General features: G+C 47.9%; 2 protein-coding genes across 2 annotated transcripts; both read left to right on the forward strand.

Annotated features, from left to right (window-relative positions):
• Window positions 1–1347: 1347 nt before the first annotated feature.
• On the forward strand, window positions 1348–3821 carry LOC147008181 (uncharacterized). Its single transcript, XM_085865517.1, has 7 exons — window positions 1348–1489; window positions 1583–1705; window positions 1928–2053; window positions 2146–2403; window positions 2861–2932; window positions 3050–3190; window positions 3290–3821. Exons 3-7 carry the CDS (start codon window positions 2044–2046, stop codon window positions 3307–3309), a joined length of 501 nt encoding a protein of 166 aa, XP_085721643.1. The 5' UTR covers window positions 1348–1489; window positions 1583–1705; window positions 1928–2043; the 3' UTR covers window positions 3310–3821.
• Window positions 3822–8798: 4977 nt separating this feature from the next.
• On the forward strand, window positions 8799–18743 carry LOC147008182 (histone H4 transcription factor-like). Its single transcript, XM_085865494.1, has 8 exons — window positions 8799–9076; window positions 11317–11419; window positions 11519–11671; window positions 14070–14144; window positions 14584–14704; window positions 14991–15129; window positions 16413–16537; window positions 18035–18743. Exons 2-8 carry the CDS (start codon window positions 11317–11319, stop codon window positions 18165–18167), a joined length of 849 nt encoding a protein of 282 aa, XP_085721620.1. The 5' UTR covers window positions 8799–9076; the 3' UTR covers window positions 18168–18743.
• The last annotated feature ends 83 nt before the right edge of the window (window positions 18744–18826 follow it).

The following is an 18826-nucleotide window of genomic DNA, read 5'->3' on the forward strand; positions in this document are numbered from 1 at the left end:
GTGTGTGAGGCATGTTTTTTTGTGGATTTCTACTGCAGCGTTCTAATGTGGAATGTGAAACACCAAAATGATCTCCTGAGTTGATTAGGCTAATTGACTCCAAAGAATCCGGAAGAATTCCCTCGTTTTAAACACACGCCATGTTGAGGTGTGTAGAGCAGCTCAGTCGGTCCTTCCGCGGCACGGCATTCCAATTGCAAAATATATCACAAAAATAATGACATTTTAGCAAAGCATAGATTAATTAATACTAATTACATCAACAACAATAATTACAGCAGTATAATTTGTCTAGAATAATAACGAACGTATAATCTCCGCCATGGCACGAGCACACCTGTGCTCGGTGAAAGGCAAGCCGATGCTCAAGCAGTACGGCAGGCAGGTGTGCTCCGAGGCCGTGAAGACCAATGAGAATTTGTGAAGACCACGAGTATTAAAAATGCCAAGCTGCACCCGGGTGTGATTGTTTATTTATTTATTTATTTGATTGTTTTAATTGGGTTCCTCATTGTGATGCACAATTGCCATTGCCCCTTGTCGGTGATGGAGCATTTCAGGCGTTGAAAGCCTTTTTTTAAAATCTGGTTTGAATCCGGCCAAAGTTTGCTTACAAGCCACAAGCTTGCTTGTTGTTGTTTACATTTTTTTGTTGTTGTTTTATTTATTTATTTATTTATTTGATTGTTTTAATAGGGTGCCTCATTGTGATGCACAATTGCCATTGCCCCTTGTCGGTGATGGAGCATTTCAGGCGTTGAAAGCCTTTTTTAAAATCTGGTTTGAATCCGGCCAAAGTTTGCTTACAAGCCACAAGCTTGCTTGTTGTTGTTTACATTGTTTTTTTTTTATTTATTTATTTATTTATTTATTTATTTGATTATTTTAATAGGGTTCCTCATTGTGATGCACAATTGCCATTGTCCCTTGTCGGTGATTCAGCATTTCAGGCGTTGAAAGCCTTTTTTAAAATCTGGTTTGAATCCGGCCAAAGTTTGCTAACAAGGCACAAGCTTGCTTGTTGTTGTTTACATTGTTTTTTTGTTGTTTTATTTATTTATTTATTTCTTTGATTGTTTTAATAGGGTGCCTCATTGTGATGTACAATTGCCATTGTCCCTTGTCGGTGATTCAGCATTTCAGGCGTTGAAAGCCTTTTTTAAAATCTGGTTTGAATCCGGCCAAAGTTTGCTAACAAGCCACAAGCTTGCTTGTTGTTGTTTACATTGTTTTTTTGTTATTGTTTGTTTGTTTTTTTATTTATTTTCTTATTGGACTCTAATCTTGTCGAAGTATTTTGGTGGAGTTGCGTACTTACGGAATATTTCAGTTGGAAGTTCAAGGCCGAAACGTTAACTTTGATCTTCCGCAGCTTCTTACTGCGATGAGAAGAGCAACTTCAAGTGCCGGAGTGGGCGTTGCGTGTCTGCAACATGGCGTTGTGACGGCCTCGTTGACTGCCGCGATGGAAGTGACGAAGACGATTGCCGTAAGTAGGGAGGGCGTCACAGAAGGAAACGGTGTTTTTCGCCATTCGATGGAACCCAGTTTTGATTGTTGCCTTTTGTGGTGGATTCCGCAGCCCCTCGACCGTGCAAGCCTCACCAGTTTGTTTGCGGCGGAGGCGAATGCTTGCCTCAAGACTGGGTTTGTGATGGAGACATCGACTGCCTTGACCGATCTGATGAAGCTCCAGAAATCTGCAGTGAGTTCAACTCCTGTTTTTATGTTCTAATATGGACTTCAATTACAAGATTTTTTTACATTTGCGGGTGGAATTTTTGAGCTTGTTGTCCTGTTTGTTTAGTTGTGGTTGTTGTTGTTGTTGTTTTTCCTTCCTCTTCAATATATAAACGAAGCTTTTTTTAAAATTTGGTTTGTGGCCTTGCTTGACTCGTTGTCATGGCAACAATTGCTTTTGTTTCAGGCAACAAGAGCTGCCCGCCGACGGAGTTTGCATGTGGTGGTGCGGTTCCAAACCGCTGCGTACCCAAGGCTTGGCTGTGCGACGGGGAGGACGATTGCCGCAACGGAGCCGACGAAATGGATTGTGGTAAAGATGCCGTGCATTCGTTGGTTGAGGCCATTCCGTAAAGCCGACGGAGGAATTATATTTCAGAAGCTGATTGGCTCGTCCCCTTCCAGCAAAACCAACTTGCTCACCGGACGAGACAACGTGCCGCGACGGACGGTGCTTGGCACGCCATTTTCTCTGCAACGGCCGCGTTGACTGCACCGATGGATCTGATGAGAGCCCTCTCTTGTGTGCTACTCAGTCAAGGAAAGCACAAGCTGTGTGCCCACCTGGCGAGGTGCCTCGCACAAGCGGCGAGTGTTTCCAAAAAAGCCGGTGGTGCGACGGGAGAGAGGATTGCCACAATGGGAGCGACGAATATGATTGCGGTAAGACGAGCTGAACATTCCATGGAATACTAAGCCTCATGTGCGGGTGGACAGGTTGAAACCTCATCTACCTCTGCAAAGAGAAGGGAGTTCTTGCAGAATTTTTTTTTCTGTGAGGTTCACCTGGCTGCGCCTGGATGGGTTTGAGGGTAGTGGAGTAACAGCTGAGACATGAATCCCATCCAGGTTCCTCCTGATGACTCCATCTTTGCTCTTGACTTCATCGGGTTCCTTCCTGGTCGACCGTTTCATTTGTGTTTGGCTGTTCTGTGTTGGTCTATCAGGAGTTGATGAATGCTCGAACGGAAGTGGAGGTTGTTCCAGCCTCTGTGTGGACGAGCCCATTGGGTATCGCTTAGTGTAGACCAGGGTTTGAACCGGAACACCAACACGTGCACACATCGCATGAAACGAGCCATCCTTTACTCCCAGAATTCATTGCGTTCTTACCTTTCAGGTGAACCTGCTCCTCAAGGAAATGTAAACAACTATTCTGCAGCAGTCGCAGCTGCTGTAATTGTCCTCATACGTAAGTATATTTTGTTCCATCCTTGACTCGGACAATTTTCCATTGATTTGTCAATGTGCCGCCAAGCAGGTGATCAATGACATTTCACAGCTGATCTGAACAAACTGCTCCCCTCAGTGCTTGTTCTGGCTTGTGCTGCTGCGTTCAACATTTTCCGGAAGCGGCGGCTCCTGGAAGTGAAAACTCTGTGGTTTGATAACCCTGTCTACAGGAAGACTCAAGATGGTGAAGAGCTTGAAATGGACCGCTCACCCACAGGTGACCACACGTACCATGCTGTATGAAACGTTCTTTATTCTCAAGGTTTATCAATGCCTGTCAGGGGTCACTTTCCTTCACATTTCGTTTTGGTTTCAGATGTCTGGAGCGAACGATGAACAACACTGAAGATGCTGCAAGCTTCGCCATGTCCGACACGAATGCCTTTTTGGTTTTGGCTTTCGGCTGTGAAATGTCTCCGCCAGCTACCTGACCCTGGTTGTGAACTCCACTCGAATGTGAAACTACATCGTGTTTGTTTATTTATTTGTTTATTTATTTATTTTCGTCCCATTATTTCACTAATTGTTACTTGTTTCACTGAACTCTGTTGAGCGGCCCAACAGGATCCTGCACCACTTGAACAAGTGACTGAAATTTATTTATTTATTTATTTATTTATAATATAAATATTTATTTCCTGTTCGTGTTGGCTTCATTGCTTGTCAGTGTAAATATCCAGCTCAGAGCACTTGTCAAGCCGTGCTACCAAACCCTGCCCAAAGTTTGTCCAGAGTTGTAGTTTCTCATTTTTGGAGCTAATTGAGATGCAAATGTCAATTATGTTGAAGTTTTGCACTGCCGATGCCAAATGTGATAATTGTCTTCACTGATTAAATGGAACATTCAATCTGGTGTGTTGTCAGTGTTTAAAAAACCAAGTGTTTGAAAAAAAAAAGACAGAAAGACCACAGACCTGCCTGCGGTGAGAGAGTGAGAGGCCCAAAGACTCGGCCTCATCGCGGGAGATACCAATGATCCGAAATGCCTTGGTTTCCACAACGTGAAGCCGAGAAAGGTGGGAGGCAGGAGCACCAGCCCAGAGGGGAGAGCAGTATTCCATCAGGCCGCGGACTAAACCTTGTCTGTGGTCAGGAGCTCAGGTGGGCCGAGGAAGGACTTTGCACGACGGAGGTTTCCCAGTCAGCGACTGGCTTTGGAGGCCAGCTTGGAAATGTGGCTTTCCCTGGAAAGATCATGGCAGATAGTGAGACCCATAAGCTTGAAAGAAAGGACTTCTTCTGGAGGATTGTTGAGGAAGTATATGGGGGGGGGGGGTCCAAATGGTCCTTTCAAAGAGGACATCGTGAGATTTGTCAGGATTGAAAGACATGTTCCACGTATTGGACCAGCTTGTGCTTTTACCCAGATCTGCAGTGAGTGAAGAAGCTGCGACATGCCGGTCTGAGGGATGACAGATGGTACGGTAGAAGGTGGAGTCATCAGCAAAGGTGGAGGCTTCATGGTTGTCCACATGTGGATTGGCCGACCATGGATCCAGTCAGTATAATGGAGTGCTTAAGCCACTTGGCAAGCGCTCTACAAGCTGTTTGGTTGTTCCTTTCAAAGCCATGGTGATACACGGTCAATCTGTACTGTCAATCTGAACACATGTCACATCGACCGGACTGTGTTTCCGTGCGGTGCCTCGGGTGTTGCCTCGCCCGTTTAAAATGTTGTGAAATTCCATTTTTCGACGACATCACGTTGTTTAACATTTATGTGTGATCTGCTTTCACTATCCACCGCTCACTTCGACAGATACATGTAAAAAAAAAAGGTCCCTCGACCTCGTTTTCGGAGTTCCGCCAAGTTGTTTTTAAGCTGTGAAAAGCATAAACTGACACTTGGTGTTCTCTGTGGTTTGATACATATTTTTCACTTGAATTACACATTTAAAGTTTCGCCTTTGAGGTTCTCCTTTTGGTGTACTTTATCCGTGCGGAACTTCGTGCGGAACTTGGAACAGGACGCGTTTGCCGCTCAGGATTGGAGGCTCCTCACCCGGTGATTTAACAAGCTCAGTGGGAAGACGACCATCGATCTATAATTCCAGCAATCTGTGTGTGTGTGTGTGGGTGAGTGTGTGCGTGCGTGCGTGTGTGTCTGTGACCGCTGTTTCTCGACAACCACTGGTCCGATCTAATTGAAACTTGCCAGGTATATTGCTGGTGACCTGAGTATGTGCCTTTTCAAGGTTTGATATTAATCGGACAAGTGCTTCCCAAGTTATGGCCATTTATTTACCAAACCAATGACAAGACACGTTGCTGCGTAGGCGTGGCTGCGTTGGCCGGTGCGCGGCCGGCCGACGATGACGTCATGGGCCGTGCCGGTTACGATTTGTGTGCTTTACAAAAGTTATTTGTTTCTTTTTGTGAGTTTCAAAGTAAAATTAACTTGATAACACCCGATTTCCGAGCCTTTTGCCGTGTTAACGTGTTTTCTGAATTTCTAATCCAATATTTTTTTTTCCGTTTGCAAGCAGCTTGCTGTCGCTTATCAAGCCGCTTGCTTCATTCGAAGTGCTCGAGTTAAGCACTGTCCACGACGTCATTTTCACTTTTATTCCTTCCTCTTGTGACAACTTCCCCAAACCAATTGATTGTGTTCACAGCGGCTCCGGAGGAGCAGGAAGAGGGAAAGAGAGATAAATAAATTCAGTGTCAGAAGCAGGAGCCCCCGCCAAGCTTGACTACGGACCGTACCATTTTGCATTTTGAAGGGGGGGGTGAGTTGAGGAGGGGTTTTACATGTTTGTGAATCTAAGAATTTGGATGAAAAGTATCGTTAAAAATTAAATGGATTAAATAGACATTTTAATAATATTATGAGTATACAGAGCAGTGGTATCCGACAATGGCGGCCATTTTTGATCAATGGTAATTGATAACATAACGAAGCACCTCTCTTTAATGGCTTGCTCCTCTTGCCGAGCGACGAGGAGAGCGGCTTGCAGGGCGGTTGATACGGAATGACTGCCTGAGAAAGCGATAGCAAGCTGCTTGCTCATGGAACGCATCCCTTGAATACGTCACAAGGTGCGACGTTCTTTGGTTGATTCGAATGCCCATTGTGACGTCACATCCTCGTCTGTGACGAGGTGTGTGCAGATAATGGAGGAGCGACCAGGTACATCCAATTCATCGAGGATTCACGAAAAAGTTATAAACAGCAACTTGTGAGGCAAGAACCACCGGGTGTGCTCGTGCCAGACACGTGATCAGTTTGCACATAACACGGGCGACCGACCAGACGGAGGTAATGGATGCTCCACCTGCCAGACACAGGTAGACATAGGTGATGATAACAATCGGAGGTAATCTGACAATTAAAAATTGCATCGAGGTCGTCGAAACTCCTCCCATCCTAAAATTCTGCGTTTCTATGTATTTATTTATTTGTTTGTCAATTTATTTAATTATGTTTGAATCCAATACAATCAAAAACGGTTCGGCCGATCTCGGCGCATCACACGCACGACGTACAACTTCCTCTCCGCGGAGTGACAAGCGATTGATCATTCCAATCAATTATCACCATGGCAGGATGTACCTCCTGGGGAGCTATCGGAAAAGTCATCCATGGTTGCCCTTTGTCGCCGAAGGTGGCCATTATGGTATTGATGGCCTGGGAAGGAGACCCGGCAGTCCAGGTAACCATTGCGGAGCTAAAGGTAATCCATAGTAGTTGTTTGATGTCGACCTGGGAGAGGGGATTTGTTTGCGGGGAAGGAGCTGCTGAAGTGGACAAGGACACTGCGAGATAGCAATCGATGTACCGACCCATAGAAGGGTTTAATTAAATGGTTATCCACCGAGTTACTCGAACAGACTTTGAGAATTGTTTGTATCACGTGGTTTTTTTCCTCTGTTCTCCCCGTTTTGTCCTCTTGTGTTGCTCGAGTTCGGGTCATGGCGCCTGGTCGGGGTCGCAGAGACGCCCCGTTGGTGTTGCGCTGCGAGTGGAGAGGCTGTCGGAGTGAATACACCAACGTGGACCTCTTAATCTGCCATTTGGGGACTCATCTTGTTGAGCACCGAGCTTCAGGGACTGGTGAGGTTATCATTTGATATTCGGATCTACCTGATCGATTACCTTTAGTTAATTCCCGCCAAGTACCACGCGTACCTGTACGAAGGTAAACGCGAATTGTGTACGACGAGGCAAAAGCACCATCGATGGACCTCAATGTTGAGGACCAAGAGCCGGTATCACGTGATTGAAGTGACGGAGTCTTGCGGGAACATTGTGCTTTGGCTTGTTTCGTGTTCCCAAGTGGACCCCTGGTACTGACGATCCAGGGAAGCCAGGTTCAAATTTCACCTTCCCCGGATCTTTAACTTCCACCTGGGTGGATCCATGTAAAAGTGCATTGATATCTACTCATGTCCTTGTAATTGATGTCGACTTCCAGGAATGTCTTTCTTCTTCATGGGACACAAATCTGTACAAACTCCTCCATGACCTTTGGATCACTGCAAAAGTATCTAATAAATAAATGTCATCATCTGTCTGTGTGTGAAACACCAATCACGCCAAAAACTACTGGACCAATTGCCACCAAACTTGGCACGTGGACCAAGTTCAAGCTCATGGTGAATATGGGCCACTTGGTTTCATCTGTGGTCACAGAGTTTTGGGAGGGATGGGAATAACAACAATTATTTATTTAAATGTGCATCGTGCAGCACCACTTTGTGGTGGCGGCACAGGGTATTACAATCCATCCCTCAGGACCATACTTTGTACAGAGCATCGGTGCTGCCAAAGCGGTCTCCTGGGCTATTGAGCACAATCCTGGACAGGTGGCCACTCCAACACAGGATACTCCGGTGGCTCAATCATCCCAGCAATCATCCTTGTACTCATGTTGCTTGCTTTGCCAACCTCAGAAGGATGACAGGCTGAGGGTCGCCCAAATGAGCCGAAACCGACGGAACATGCACAGGAAGCAGATGGGTCAAAAACATTTTCTTACCTTAAAAAATTCGTGAAGACACAAGTGCCCCAGGTGAGGTGTCATGGATGCACAGGTACCTAGGTGGTCCGTGGGTGGGTCCAGGTAACGCGTTCATTGATAGAGTTCTTCATTCTCAGTGACAAGCCGAGCTGCTCATTCGCTGAGTATTGATGACCTTTTTTGAAACTACTTTCGTGTGGCCATAATTTTTCTTTCTCATGATCTCGACTTCAAGGTTCATTGTTGGGCCGACTGGGGGACAGGACCCTCATGGTCTGAGACTCTAAGTCAGTGGTCCCCAAACTTTTGATCCCACGGGCCGCATTCACTACTCCCAAGGATCTTGGGAGCCAGAAAAAAAATTGATGCATTTTATTGAGAAACTTGAAACTGAGAAACATTTTCAGTCAATGAGAAACTTGATGCATTTTCAATTTTAATTTTTTTAATTAAATGTAATTAATTTTAAATTCTGCTGCAAGATGCCGGAAGGTAAAATCAAATTGATTTGATTCCTCCCGGCGGGAAGCGGCAGCGGCATTGTGTAAACCCCTTTAAAATTGCTACATGGAAATGTGTTTTGATTGGAAAGTCCTCGTGGGCCGCAGTATCGGGCTCCGTGGGCCACATGCGGCCCGCGGGCCGCAGGTTGGGGACCAATGCTCTCAGCGAATGTTCAAATGTTTATGACGTCACATCACGTCTTTCACATCCTCCGTTTTGTTTTTGAATTCGGAGTATGAAAGGTAAAGAAAAAGGAAATGGTTTCCTTTTCCTTTTACACCTGTGGAATATTTTTCTTTCCATTTATTTTCTTCTTTACCTTTTACCCCTTTTGTGGTATTTTCATTTCAGACGCGTCGAGGTGTTTGTGGGAAGATTGTGAGTTCTTGGCAGGTGAGGAGCGCGCGCAGCTCACCGGACACATCTTGTTCCACGGGCACCACGCCAAGCTGAAAGAGTGGGGTCGCCGCTTCCTGTTTGCCTCTCGCGGTGGCAGCTCAAGCAATGCAGGTGAAGTCCACCTTGAAGGTGCTGACGATGGAGAAGCCGATGGCAGGAGATGCCTCCGCGGCAGGAAGAACCGCAACCTGCTACCTGAGCTCCCCGACTCGTTCACCTGCCTGTGGGAAGATTGTCAGGTGTGCTTCAGGCTACACCTGGCCCGTTTCATGACGCGTCTGCGTACGCCCGGATCTCGTTAAGACTAATATTCTTTAAGATATATTTTAATTAATTAAAATAAATATATAACACCATGCGGTGGATGAATAACTTAAATAGGAGTTGGTTATCTATTTGTTGTAATTATCCAAATCAGTCTTTTCCGCTGATAGAAACGAGACTCTCTCTGTTTGAATGTGACACGTCATAATGGAGAGGGAGGGGTTGCCAATGTGGGTTGGTGAGAAAACTTTCTTCGTTCACTTTATCCTCTTTGACCTTACTGGATGGGTTCACCTGCTGGTCTTGGTATGTGGTCTCAACACCGCACTCTGCCATAGCTCTTGGAGTCTTTGGAAAACGTGAACCACACCACCACGGTTCAAGGTGGTATTCTATTGCTGTACGACTGAAAAAGGAACCGAGTTAGACGCATTGTGAGAAGATCGGACAACCGATAGACAACGAGAATTCGAAAAATGGCGACCTTGAGGAGGACCTCAAAGAAACAGAGGGAGACCGAGGATGTAACAAATTGAAAGATTCCCTGGAGTACAATTGGTCCAGAATTGTGGAGAACAGAAAAGAACGGACCACGTTCAGGGAGATCCTCGGCCTGGTTCAGCGACTGAAACAGACGAGTCAACTCAAGTCCACACTGCCCAAAAATGGAAGGACACAGCATATCCATTTGTTTTGGAGTGACCTCTCTCAGGTCCGCTTCCCGACCTTTGACCCTGAAGTAGACGAGCCACGGAAAACTCCTTGACCAGAGAGGTTGCTAAATAACTACGGGCGCTGTCTAAAGTGATGAAATCCGGCAGGGTCCCCGCACCAAACTCTCACGTTACCTTCCCGGTGACCTCGTTACTTCAGATAGGGACAATGTCTATTAATTGTCTATTAATTACGTATGGCGGAGCGAAACCGTACATTCGGTGGGCTGCCGGTGAGACTAGCGGCAGCGAATCAGTGGGATACAACCTTCTGTCTATCTGTTACACCCCATGTCTAACCAAAAAAGGAAAGAGACAATCGAGCAGGTTTGCAAACAACAAATCTTGCGTTAACAGGCACGTATTTACACAGATGCCAGTATTTACAGAAATGCCGCGTCAAATATGACAGTCTGACCCCAAAGCACTCAAATAAACCCCTTATACAAGCAGCCTTAATGCAGACAGGCACCACATTCATCTGGGGGAAATTGGACAGACGAGGGGACAGAAAGAAAGAAGTCGGGGTATGTTAGCGCCTTATACAAGCAGGCATGGCCTCTGTTGGTCTCGACGACCTGTCGCCATGGTAGGTTGGGTAGCCCGTTCTGCCTGGTTGTTTGGGTAGCGCCATGCGTCACGCGTTTTGCTTTCAGCGGGGACCGCCCGTCCCTCTTCACGCTTTGCGTTCCGCTTGGCGCTCCGTGAATCAAGAGTAGTGCTCGTCCCGCCTTACGCTCTGGAAGCCCTGTCAACCCCGCCAGGTCTCCTGCCTTGTGGGTGCGAACTCCCTCACGACCTGGACTCGCTCTGCCCGGATTCAACTCCAACGCTCCAACAACTCCATCACGGGTTCTTATTGTCCCCTGCATGATGTCACCAACGACGTCCGCTTCTTTCTTTAGGAAGTGCCTTCTTTGATCCAATGCTGGAACGGTGAAGGGTTATGTCCATTATAGCAATGGAATGGCAAACATCGAGCCGAAATACTGGTGAGGTGACGTGCTTTGAGAATGATCGTCGGTTTGAGTACAGGTATCGGAAAATGAGGGTTTGAAACGAGTTTCGAATACGGAGTTGGAAAAGGAAGGTTTGGAAGTGAGTTAACAATGAGAAAGCTTTCCCCTGATAAGAGAGGATGGGTAACCTAACAAAACAATCACCATGGAAACATCTATACTCCAGGTTTCCAACAGCTCGGCCTTCTCCGTAACCGGAACACATTTTTGTCCAATTTCAGGTTTTGCATGAAATAACATCGACGGTATCTCCTCAATGTCTCCACACAAGTCATAGCTCTCAGAGAAGGGTAGTTCTTTGGAGAAGCGAATTTGAAAGCAGCAGTGGCAGCCAAGCATTGAAACGAAACTTTGATTTTCTCCAAATTGGACATTCAGGACTGTGTTCTTGCAGCGTCGTCTCGATAGGTTGGTGAAGCCTCATGGACCACTTTTGAAGTGACCTCATGAATCACCCGATGATTGTTGTGTGTTGTTGCGCAGATGACGTTCGAGAGTGCAGAGTGGTTCTACCGTCACGTGGACATGCACGCCCAAATTAGGGACAACCAGGGTTCGTCGGACTCCATGACCTGCGGGTGGAAAGGTACGTCGGTGGATGTTTCGGTTCTGGGATATGAAATCGGGATTTATTGGTGTCGAGATCGACATCGTTGAACATTGTCCTCTCTTCCCTTGATGTCAGGATGCGAAGAGACGTTTCCAGCAAGGTCCAGGTTGCGTGACCATCTCCGCAGACACACCCGAGAAAGGCTTGCTGCTTGTCCCACTTGTGGTGGAATGTTCTCCAACAACAGCAAACTGATGGATCACCTGCGGCGGCAAGCAACGCGCGAACGTACGTGCAGTCGCAGCCATTCATACTTTCCTTTCTTTACCAACTTATGTGGTGGGAAGAAACTCTTGTTTGGTTTTGTTCTTGATTGAATGATTAACCTTTGACCTGGTTGAGTTGAACTTTAAGGCGAGGAGACTGTGCAACGTCTGGGTTTGTGATGTCAGTGGGGTCCATGGTGGAGGCGATGAAGCTTCGTAGGAGATGTGTGGGGTACACTTGGATGATAGGACTGGTGATGGGGTTTGAGGGGGTTAATTTTTGTGTATGTAATATGTAGATTACCCCCCAGTGTAATGGTGTAAACGCCCCCATCATGGCACGACTCCATCACCTCCACCTTGTTTTCTGCCATCGCTGTTCTTGAAGACCTCTTGGGTAGAGATTCACGTGTAGGTCTACACTTGTGAACACAACCACAAATTAACCGATCCACCCCGTAAGTATTCCGAAAAACCTGTGTGAACCAACTAATCATCGAAGTTGTCCAAATGACCCTTTGGTGACCAGTAGAGAGACTACAGGTGTTCAAAAGATGTCGATGCACCGAGTCTCGTGATACCGATGAGCTCTTTGGTTGTTCCAAATTAAAATAGTTGTGTTTGTTTCAGTGAAGGAGATTAAGGTTGTGAGTGGGGACCACTCGATAACTGCAGCACTCACAGGACACCTCACATGTGTAGAGGAAACTCTCCTTCTTGCCATCTTGTTCAGGTTTGATTCCCGACCTCATCACAAACTGTGCTCATCCTGCAGGTGCTTTACAGGTGTCAAAGGGTTCGTCCACGTGAAGGACGAGAACATTTGGTCGAAGTACCATCGTCCAGTGAGTTTCTCTTCAGAGGCATTTTCACGAGTGAAAAGTCAGGAGTGAATAGTCAGGAGTGGAAGAGTCAGGAGTGAATAATCTGGAGTGGAAGAGTCAGGAGTGAATAGTCAGGAGTGGAAGGGTCAGGAGTGAATAATCAGGAGTGAATAATCAGGAGTGGAAGAGTCAGGAGTGAATAGTCAGAAGTGGAAGAGTCAGGAGTGAATAATCAGGAGTGGAAGAGTCAGGAGTGAATAGTCAAGAGTGGAAAAGTCAGGAGTGGAAGAGTCAGGAGTGAATAGTCAGGAGTGGAAGAATAAGGAGTGAAGAATTAGGAGTAGAAGAGTCAGGAGTGGAAGAGTCAGGAGTGGAGAATCATGAGTGGAAGAGTCAGGAGTGGAAGTCAGGAGTGGAGAATCAGGAGTAGAAGAGTCAGGAGTGTAAGAGTCAGGAGTGGAAGAGTCAGGAGTGGAAGAGTCAGGAGTGAAAGTCAGGAGTGGAAGAGTCAGGAGTGGAAGAGTCAGGAGTGGAAGAATCAGGAGTGGAAGAGTCAGGAGTGGAAGTCAGGAGTGGAGAATCAGGAGTGGAAGAGTCAGGAGTGTAAGAGTCAGGAGTGGAAGAGTCAGGAGTGGAAGAATAAGGAGTGAAGAATTAGGAGTGGAAGAGTCAGGAGTGGAAGAGTCGGGAGTGGAGAATCATGAGTGGAAGAGTCAGGAGTGGAAGTCAGGAGTGGAGAATCAGGAGTAGAAGAGTCAGGAGTGTAAGAGTCAGGAGTGGAAGAGTCAGGAGTGGAAGAGTCAGGAGTGAAAGTCAGGAGTGGAAGAGTCAGGAGTGGAAGAGTCAGGAGTGGAAGAATCAGGAGTGGAAGAGTCAGGAGTGGAAGAGTCAGGAGTAGAGAATCAGGAGTGGAAGAGTCAGGAGTAGAGAATCAGGAGTGGAGAATCAGGAGTGGAAGAGTGAACTTGACTTTCTAATCTGATCCACTTGCCTGGTATCCCCGTTGTTTTTTTGGGATGTACCACGTGTTCCTGGTAGGTACCACATGTTCCTGGTGTGTACCACATGTTCCTGGTGTGTACCACGTGTTCCTGGTAGGTACCACATGCTCTTGGTATATCCCACATGCTCTTGGTATATCCCACGTGTTCCTGGTGTGTACCACGTGTTCCTGGTGTGTACCACGTGTTCCTGGTGTGTACCATGTGTTCCTGGTAGGTACCACATGCTCTTGGTATATCCCACATGTTCCTGGTGTGTACCACGTGTTCCTGGTGTGTACCACGTGTTCCTTGTAGGTACCACATGCTCTTGGTATATCCCATATGTTCCTGGTGTGTACCACATGTTCCTGGTGTGTACCACATGTTCCTGGTGTGTACCACGTGTTCCTGGTGTGTACCACGTGTTCCTGGTGTGTACCACGTGTTCCTGGTGTGTACCACGTGTTCCTTGTAGGTACCACATGTTCCTGGTGTGTACCACATGTTCCTGGTGTGTACCACGTGTTCCTGGTGTGCACCACGTGTTCCTGGTGTGCACCACGTGTTCCTGGTGTGCACCACGTGTTCCTGGTGTGTACCACGTGTTTTGCAGACATGTTCCACTGTTCGCTCTGCTCCAAGTTCTTTCCCAGCGAGAGGATCCTCATCGATCACATGAGACGTCACGGTGAGTCACCCTCAGCGATGAACCACCGGTGAAGACGGTGGACTTCCTTATCCGGCGCATGAAAGTTTGGAATCACGTGACCTGGTTTACCTCGAAGGATAAGCTGTTCACGAGCAGGTGATCGGGAACGAAGAGGGGTGTGGAGGAGGTGTTGTCATTTCAGAGCTGCTTGTCCGGTCACACGTGAAGTTTGTTATCTCCCCGGTTTGTAAGGTGTGCGTTTTGTCGTCCAGGTGAGCACAGTTACCCGATGTTTCATGGACCTTCGGTCGAACGTCAGGCCTGGCCAACCGGTTCGTGAAAGACTCGGACTAAATAACGTCCCTCGGAAGACGGGGCGGGATGAAGGAGGGACCATTGTGGCCGTTAGGGAAGGAGCGACGGTCGTCGTGCGACGTGGTGGTCGTGCGATCGGTAACCCGCGTTGTCCATCTTGCAGTTAACCACTACAAGTGTCCTTCCTGCGACATGACGTGTCCGACACCCTCCGCCTTGAAAAATCACATCAAGTTCCGACACAGCAGCGAGCAGCCATTTACCTGTGCGCTGTGTGATCACAGGTAGGTATTACACCTTCCATCACACACCACCTTCATGTCATTGTCCTCTTTCCCCCACTTTGTACACACCTTGACATCGTCTGTGTGCCGGTTTCTCCCCCTTTTTGTGCACCTGCGTTTGTAAATCCGTGAGCACCTTTTCTACCCACAATGCATCGGGGATCATGGAGTGCGGTTGGGAACCTTTGGGAAACGTGTTTGCTTCGAGGGATTTCATTCTCTGCCCGAGCTTTGGTGGAGGATGTTGATTTTTCCTGATTACCTGTGTGACGTCACTGTGCCAAAGGTGTAAAAGTCAGAATGATTTGGGGAGACACCTGCAGACCCACGGCGTCCATCCTCTTTTTCGGTGCGACGCGGCTTCCTGTTCTTACGTCGCCCGCTCCAAGCAAACAGTCCGAAAACATCACCGCGAGGTCCACCAGGTGAGGTCGTTACCGGTAACTACAGGTGTACTCCCCCCAGTCCACACGGGTTTTAAAAGGTACCTGTGGAATGCTCTTCGTTGAGAAACAGGTCGGAGGTCAAATGGAACGACCTCATGGGGAATGAATGAATCAGAGAAAGATTTAAACAAACTCCCATGATTGGTTGGTTGGTTGTGTGAGTCTCTTGGCCATTGGAACCATAAAAACCACGGACCACCACCCAAAAGGGAGGACGACTCACAAGGTCACGTGAACACCGGTTCCTACCTTCACGGCTTCACCTGCCGGACGTGAAACCGGTGAACAAACGGCTCTCACTTAAAGTCGTGCCGGCACACCGACAACTGTACATGAAAAGGGCAGGCCATTGCGTGACAGCACCTCGTTGGAATATTGAATGATTACCCGAGCCTCGTGGCCCGGATGAGATTGTCCCCGCCAGGTGTGTTTGCCAAGGTGGCGATAACAACTCGGCTTCGTGGTTAAGGGTCGGGTCATGTGGCAGGTGTTACACCCTGAATTCCGGGGTATAGGTGGGACACCCTGAATGCTTGGGTGTAGGTGGGACACCCTAAATGCTGGGGTGTCGGTGGGACACCCTGAATGCTGGGGTGAAGGTGGGACATCCTGAATGCTGGGGTGTAGGTGGTGGGACACCCTGAATTCCGGGGTGTAGGTGGTGGGACACCCTGAATGTCAGGGTGTAGGTGGTGGGACACCCTGAATGTCGGGGTGTAGGTGGTGGGACACCCTGAATGTCGGGGTGTAGGTGGTGGGACACCCTGAATGTCGGGGTGTAGGTGGTGGGACACCCTGAATGCTGGGGTGAAGGTGGGACACCCTGAATGCTGGGGTGTAGGTGGGACACCCTGAATTCCGGGGTGCAGGTGGGACATCCTGAATGCCGGGGTACAGGTGGGACATCCTGAATGCCGGGGTACAGGTGGGACATCCTGAATGCCGGGGTACAGGTGGGACACCCTGAATGGTGGGGTACACGTGGGACACCCTGAATGGTGGGGTACACGTGGGACACCCTGAATGCCGGGGTGTAGGTGGGACACCCTGAATGCTGGGGTGTAGGTGGTGGGACACCCTGAATGTCAGGGTGTAGGTGGTGGGACACCCTGAATGTCAGGGTGTAGGTGGTGGGACACCCTGAATGTCAGGGTGTAGGTGGTGGGACACCCTGAATGTCATGGTGTAGGTGGTGGGACACCCTGAATGCCGGGGTGTAGGTGGTGGGACATGGTTGTGATGTAATGGTTTTTCCTCTCCAGGGAGACCGCCGGCCGCGGTACAAATGTCACTTGTGTGAGAAAACATTCACACGCGGAAGTATTCTCACACATCACCTGATGAAGAAACACCTGTTTCAAAGGGCAGCCGGACACCCCCGTTTCAGGTATTGGGGAACAACATCATCGTCATCATTGCAGACCACATGGTCCAAACAGAGCGTCCATGTTGCATTCTGAAGTCTCTTGGCAATGGTTATGTTGGGTGGTTTGGTTGTGTTAGGTGGTTTGGTTATGCTGGGTGGTTTGGTTATGCTGGGTGGTTTGGTTATGTTGGGTGGTTTGGTTATGTTGGGTGGTTTGGTTAGGTTGGGTGGTTTGGTTATGTTGGGTGGTTTGGTTATGCTGGGTGGTTTGGTTATGTTGGGTGGTTTGGCTATGTTGGGTGGTTTGGTTATGTTGGGTGGTTTGGTTATGTTGGGTGGTTTGGTTATGTTGGGTGGTTTGGTTATGCTGGGTGGTTTGGTTATGTTGGGTGGTTTGGCTATGCTGGGTGGTTTGGTGATGCTGGGTGGCTTGGTTATGTTGGGTGGTTTGGTTATGTTGCGTGGTTTGGTTACGTTGGGTGGTTTGGTTATGCTGCGTGGTTTGGTTATGTTGGGTGGTTTGGTGATGCTGGGTGGTTTGGTTTTGTTGGGTGGTTTGGGTATGTTGGGTGGTTTGGTTATGCTGGGTGGTTTGGTTATGCTGGGTGGTTTGGTTATGTTGGGTGGTTTGGTTAGGTTGGGTGTTTTGTTTGTGCTGCTAGTTTGGTTGTGTTGGGTGGTTTGTTGTGCTGGGTGGTTTGGTTATGTTGGGTGGTTTGGTTATGCTGGGTGGTTTGGTAATGTTGGGTGGTTTGGTTGTGCTGGGTGATTTGGTTATGTTGGGTGGTTTGGTTTTGCTGCTAGTTTGGTTATGTTGGGTGGTTTGGTTTTGTTGGGTGGTTTGGTTGTGCTGCTAGTTTGGTTATGTTGGGTGGTTTTGTTTTGTTGGGTGGTTTGGTTGTGCTGCTGGTTTGGTTATGTTGGGTGGTTTGGTTGTGCTGGGTGGTTTGGTTATGCTGGGTGGTTTGGTTGTGCTGCTAGTTTGGTTGTGCTGGGTGGTTTGGTTATTTTGGGTGGTTTGGTGTGCTGCTGGTTTGGTTATTTTGGGTGGTTTGGTTCGAACCCAGGTTAAAGTTCAGAGATGAGTTAGTGCACCTGTTGGTGCAGGTTATCCTACCAGGTGCATGCACCTTTAAAAAAAAAAAATGGTCTCATTGTGACTCAACACCCACTCCTCCCTCACCCACACACATCCCATAATACTCATGGGTTGCCCTTCCCTCCAAAGCTCTTTCCCCTTTTCTCTCTCCTGATCTACAACTCCACCAACATCCCCATCCACCCCTCCTCCCCTCCCCTCCTGTGGGGTCATATAAACTTTAGACAGTCCACGTCACGTGGAAATCATCCCTTGGGGGACCATTCACGGCCCGTGACCACATGATAAACTCACGTCGTCTTTACAATGTGTCAGACGTGCACGCTCGTCCATCCTTGGTCATCTTGACCTTTCACCCCAATGACCTTCCATGGGATTGTGAGAATGACGTCACGACGCGTGTTCCATTGAGGATGCAGGTATCAAGTGAACCAAGATGGCTTCTTGCGCGTCAACCTGGTCCGTTACGAGGGTGTGGAGTTGACGACTCAGCTCATGGAGGAGGAAGATGGAAAACTTCGTGGGACAGATCCACTTTGGTGGAGAGAATAATTGTCTTCTTCCTCGTCGATCATCCTCCAACCCCCCACACCCTCCCCCGATAAGGAACAGACCGAGGTGCTCCTGGAGGCACGACCCCCAAGGTGTGAACCCTCGGATGAAACACCCCTAGGGGGATCTCGCCGGGTCTGCAGGAGTTCTGAGATCCGAACCTTCCATCTGACCGAACAAGCCATTCCGTGTGGAACGAGACGTTAAACATACCCGTGGGTCAAAAAATCTTTTCCCCACGTGGTTACCCCTGGTTACCACTCCATGTGCAGTTTCTCAGCAGATTCACACCTTTGACCCACCGGTGGATACACTTCCGGACACCATGAACATCATGACACTTTGTCCTCTGAAAATAGCCATTTGTCAGTTACATCACTTATGTTTCCACCTTTAACCTTTCTAATTCCCGTTGTGCTTTCCAAGGTGTTTTCAATCAATAGAATTTCTTCATTATGACGTGTAAACAATGGAGAACCATCGATCGAGGTCGGACACCTGTTCGGTTGTGGGACACCTGTTCGGTTGTGGTACACCTGTTCAACTTTACAGTGTAAAATAAATAAAATACCCCAATTTCATGAATTAAATGACATTTAACCAATTATTATTGACCATTATTTTGACTCTGATAAACAAAAATGATGAAAAGCAAATAA

The sequence above is a fragment of the Eptatretus burgeri genome, chromosome 21 (assembly GCF_056783735.1).
Source record: "Eptatretus burgeri isolate ZD-2024b chromosome 21, Ebu_testis_v1, whole genome shotgun sequence".
Classification (NCBI taxonomy): Eukaryota; Metazoa; Chordata; class Myxini; order Myxiniformes; family Myxinidae; genus Eptatretus; species Eptatretus burgeri.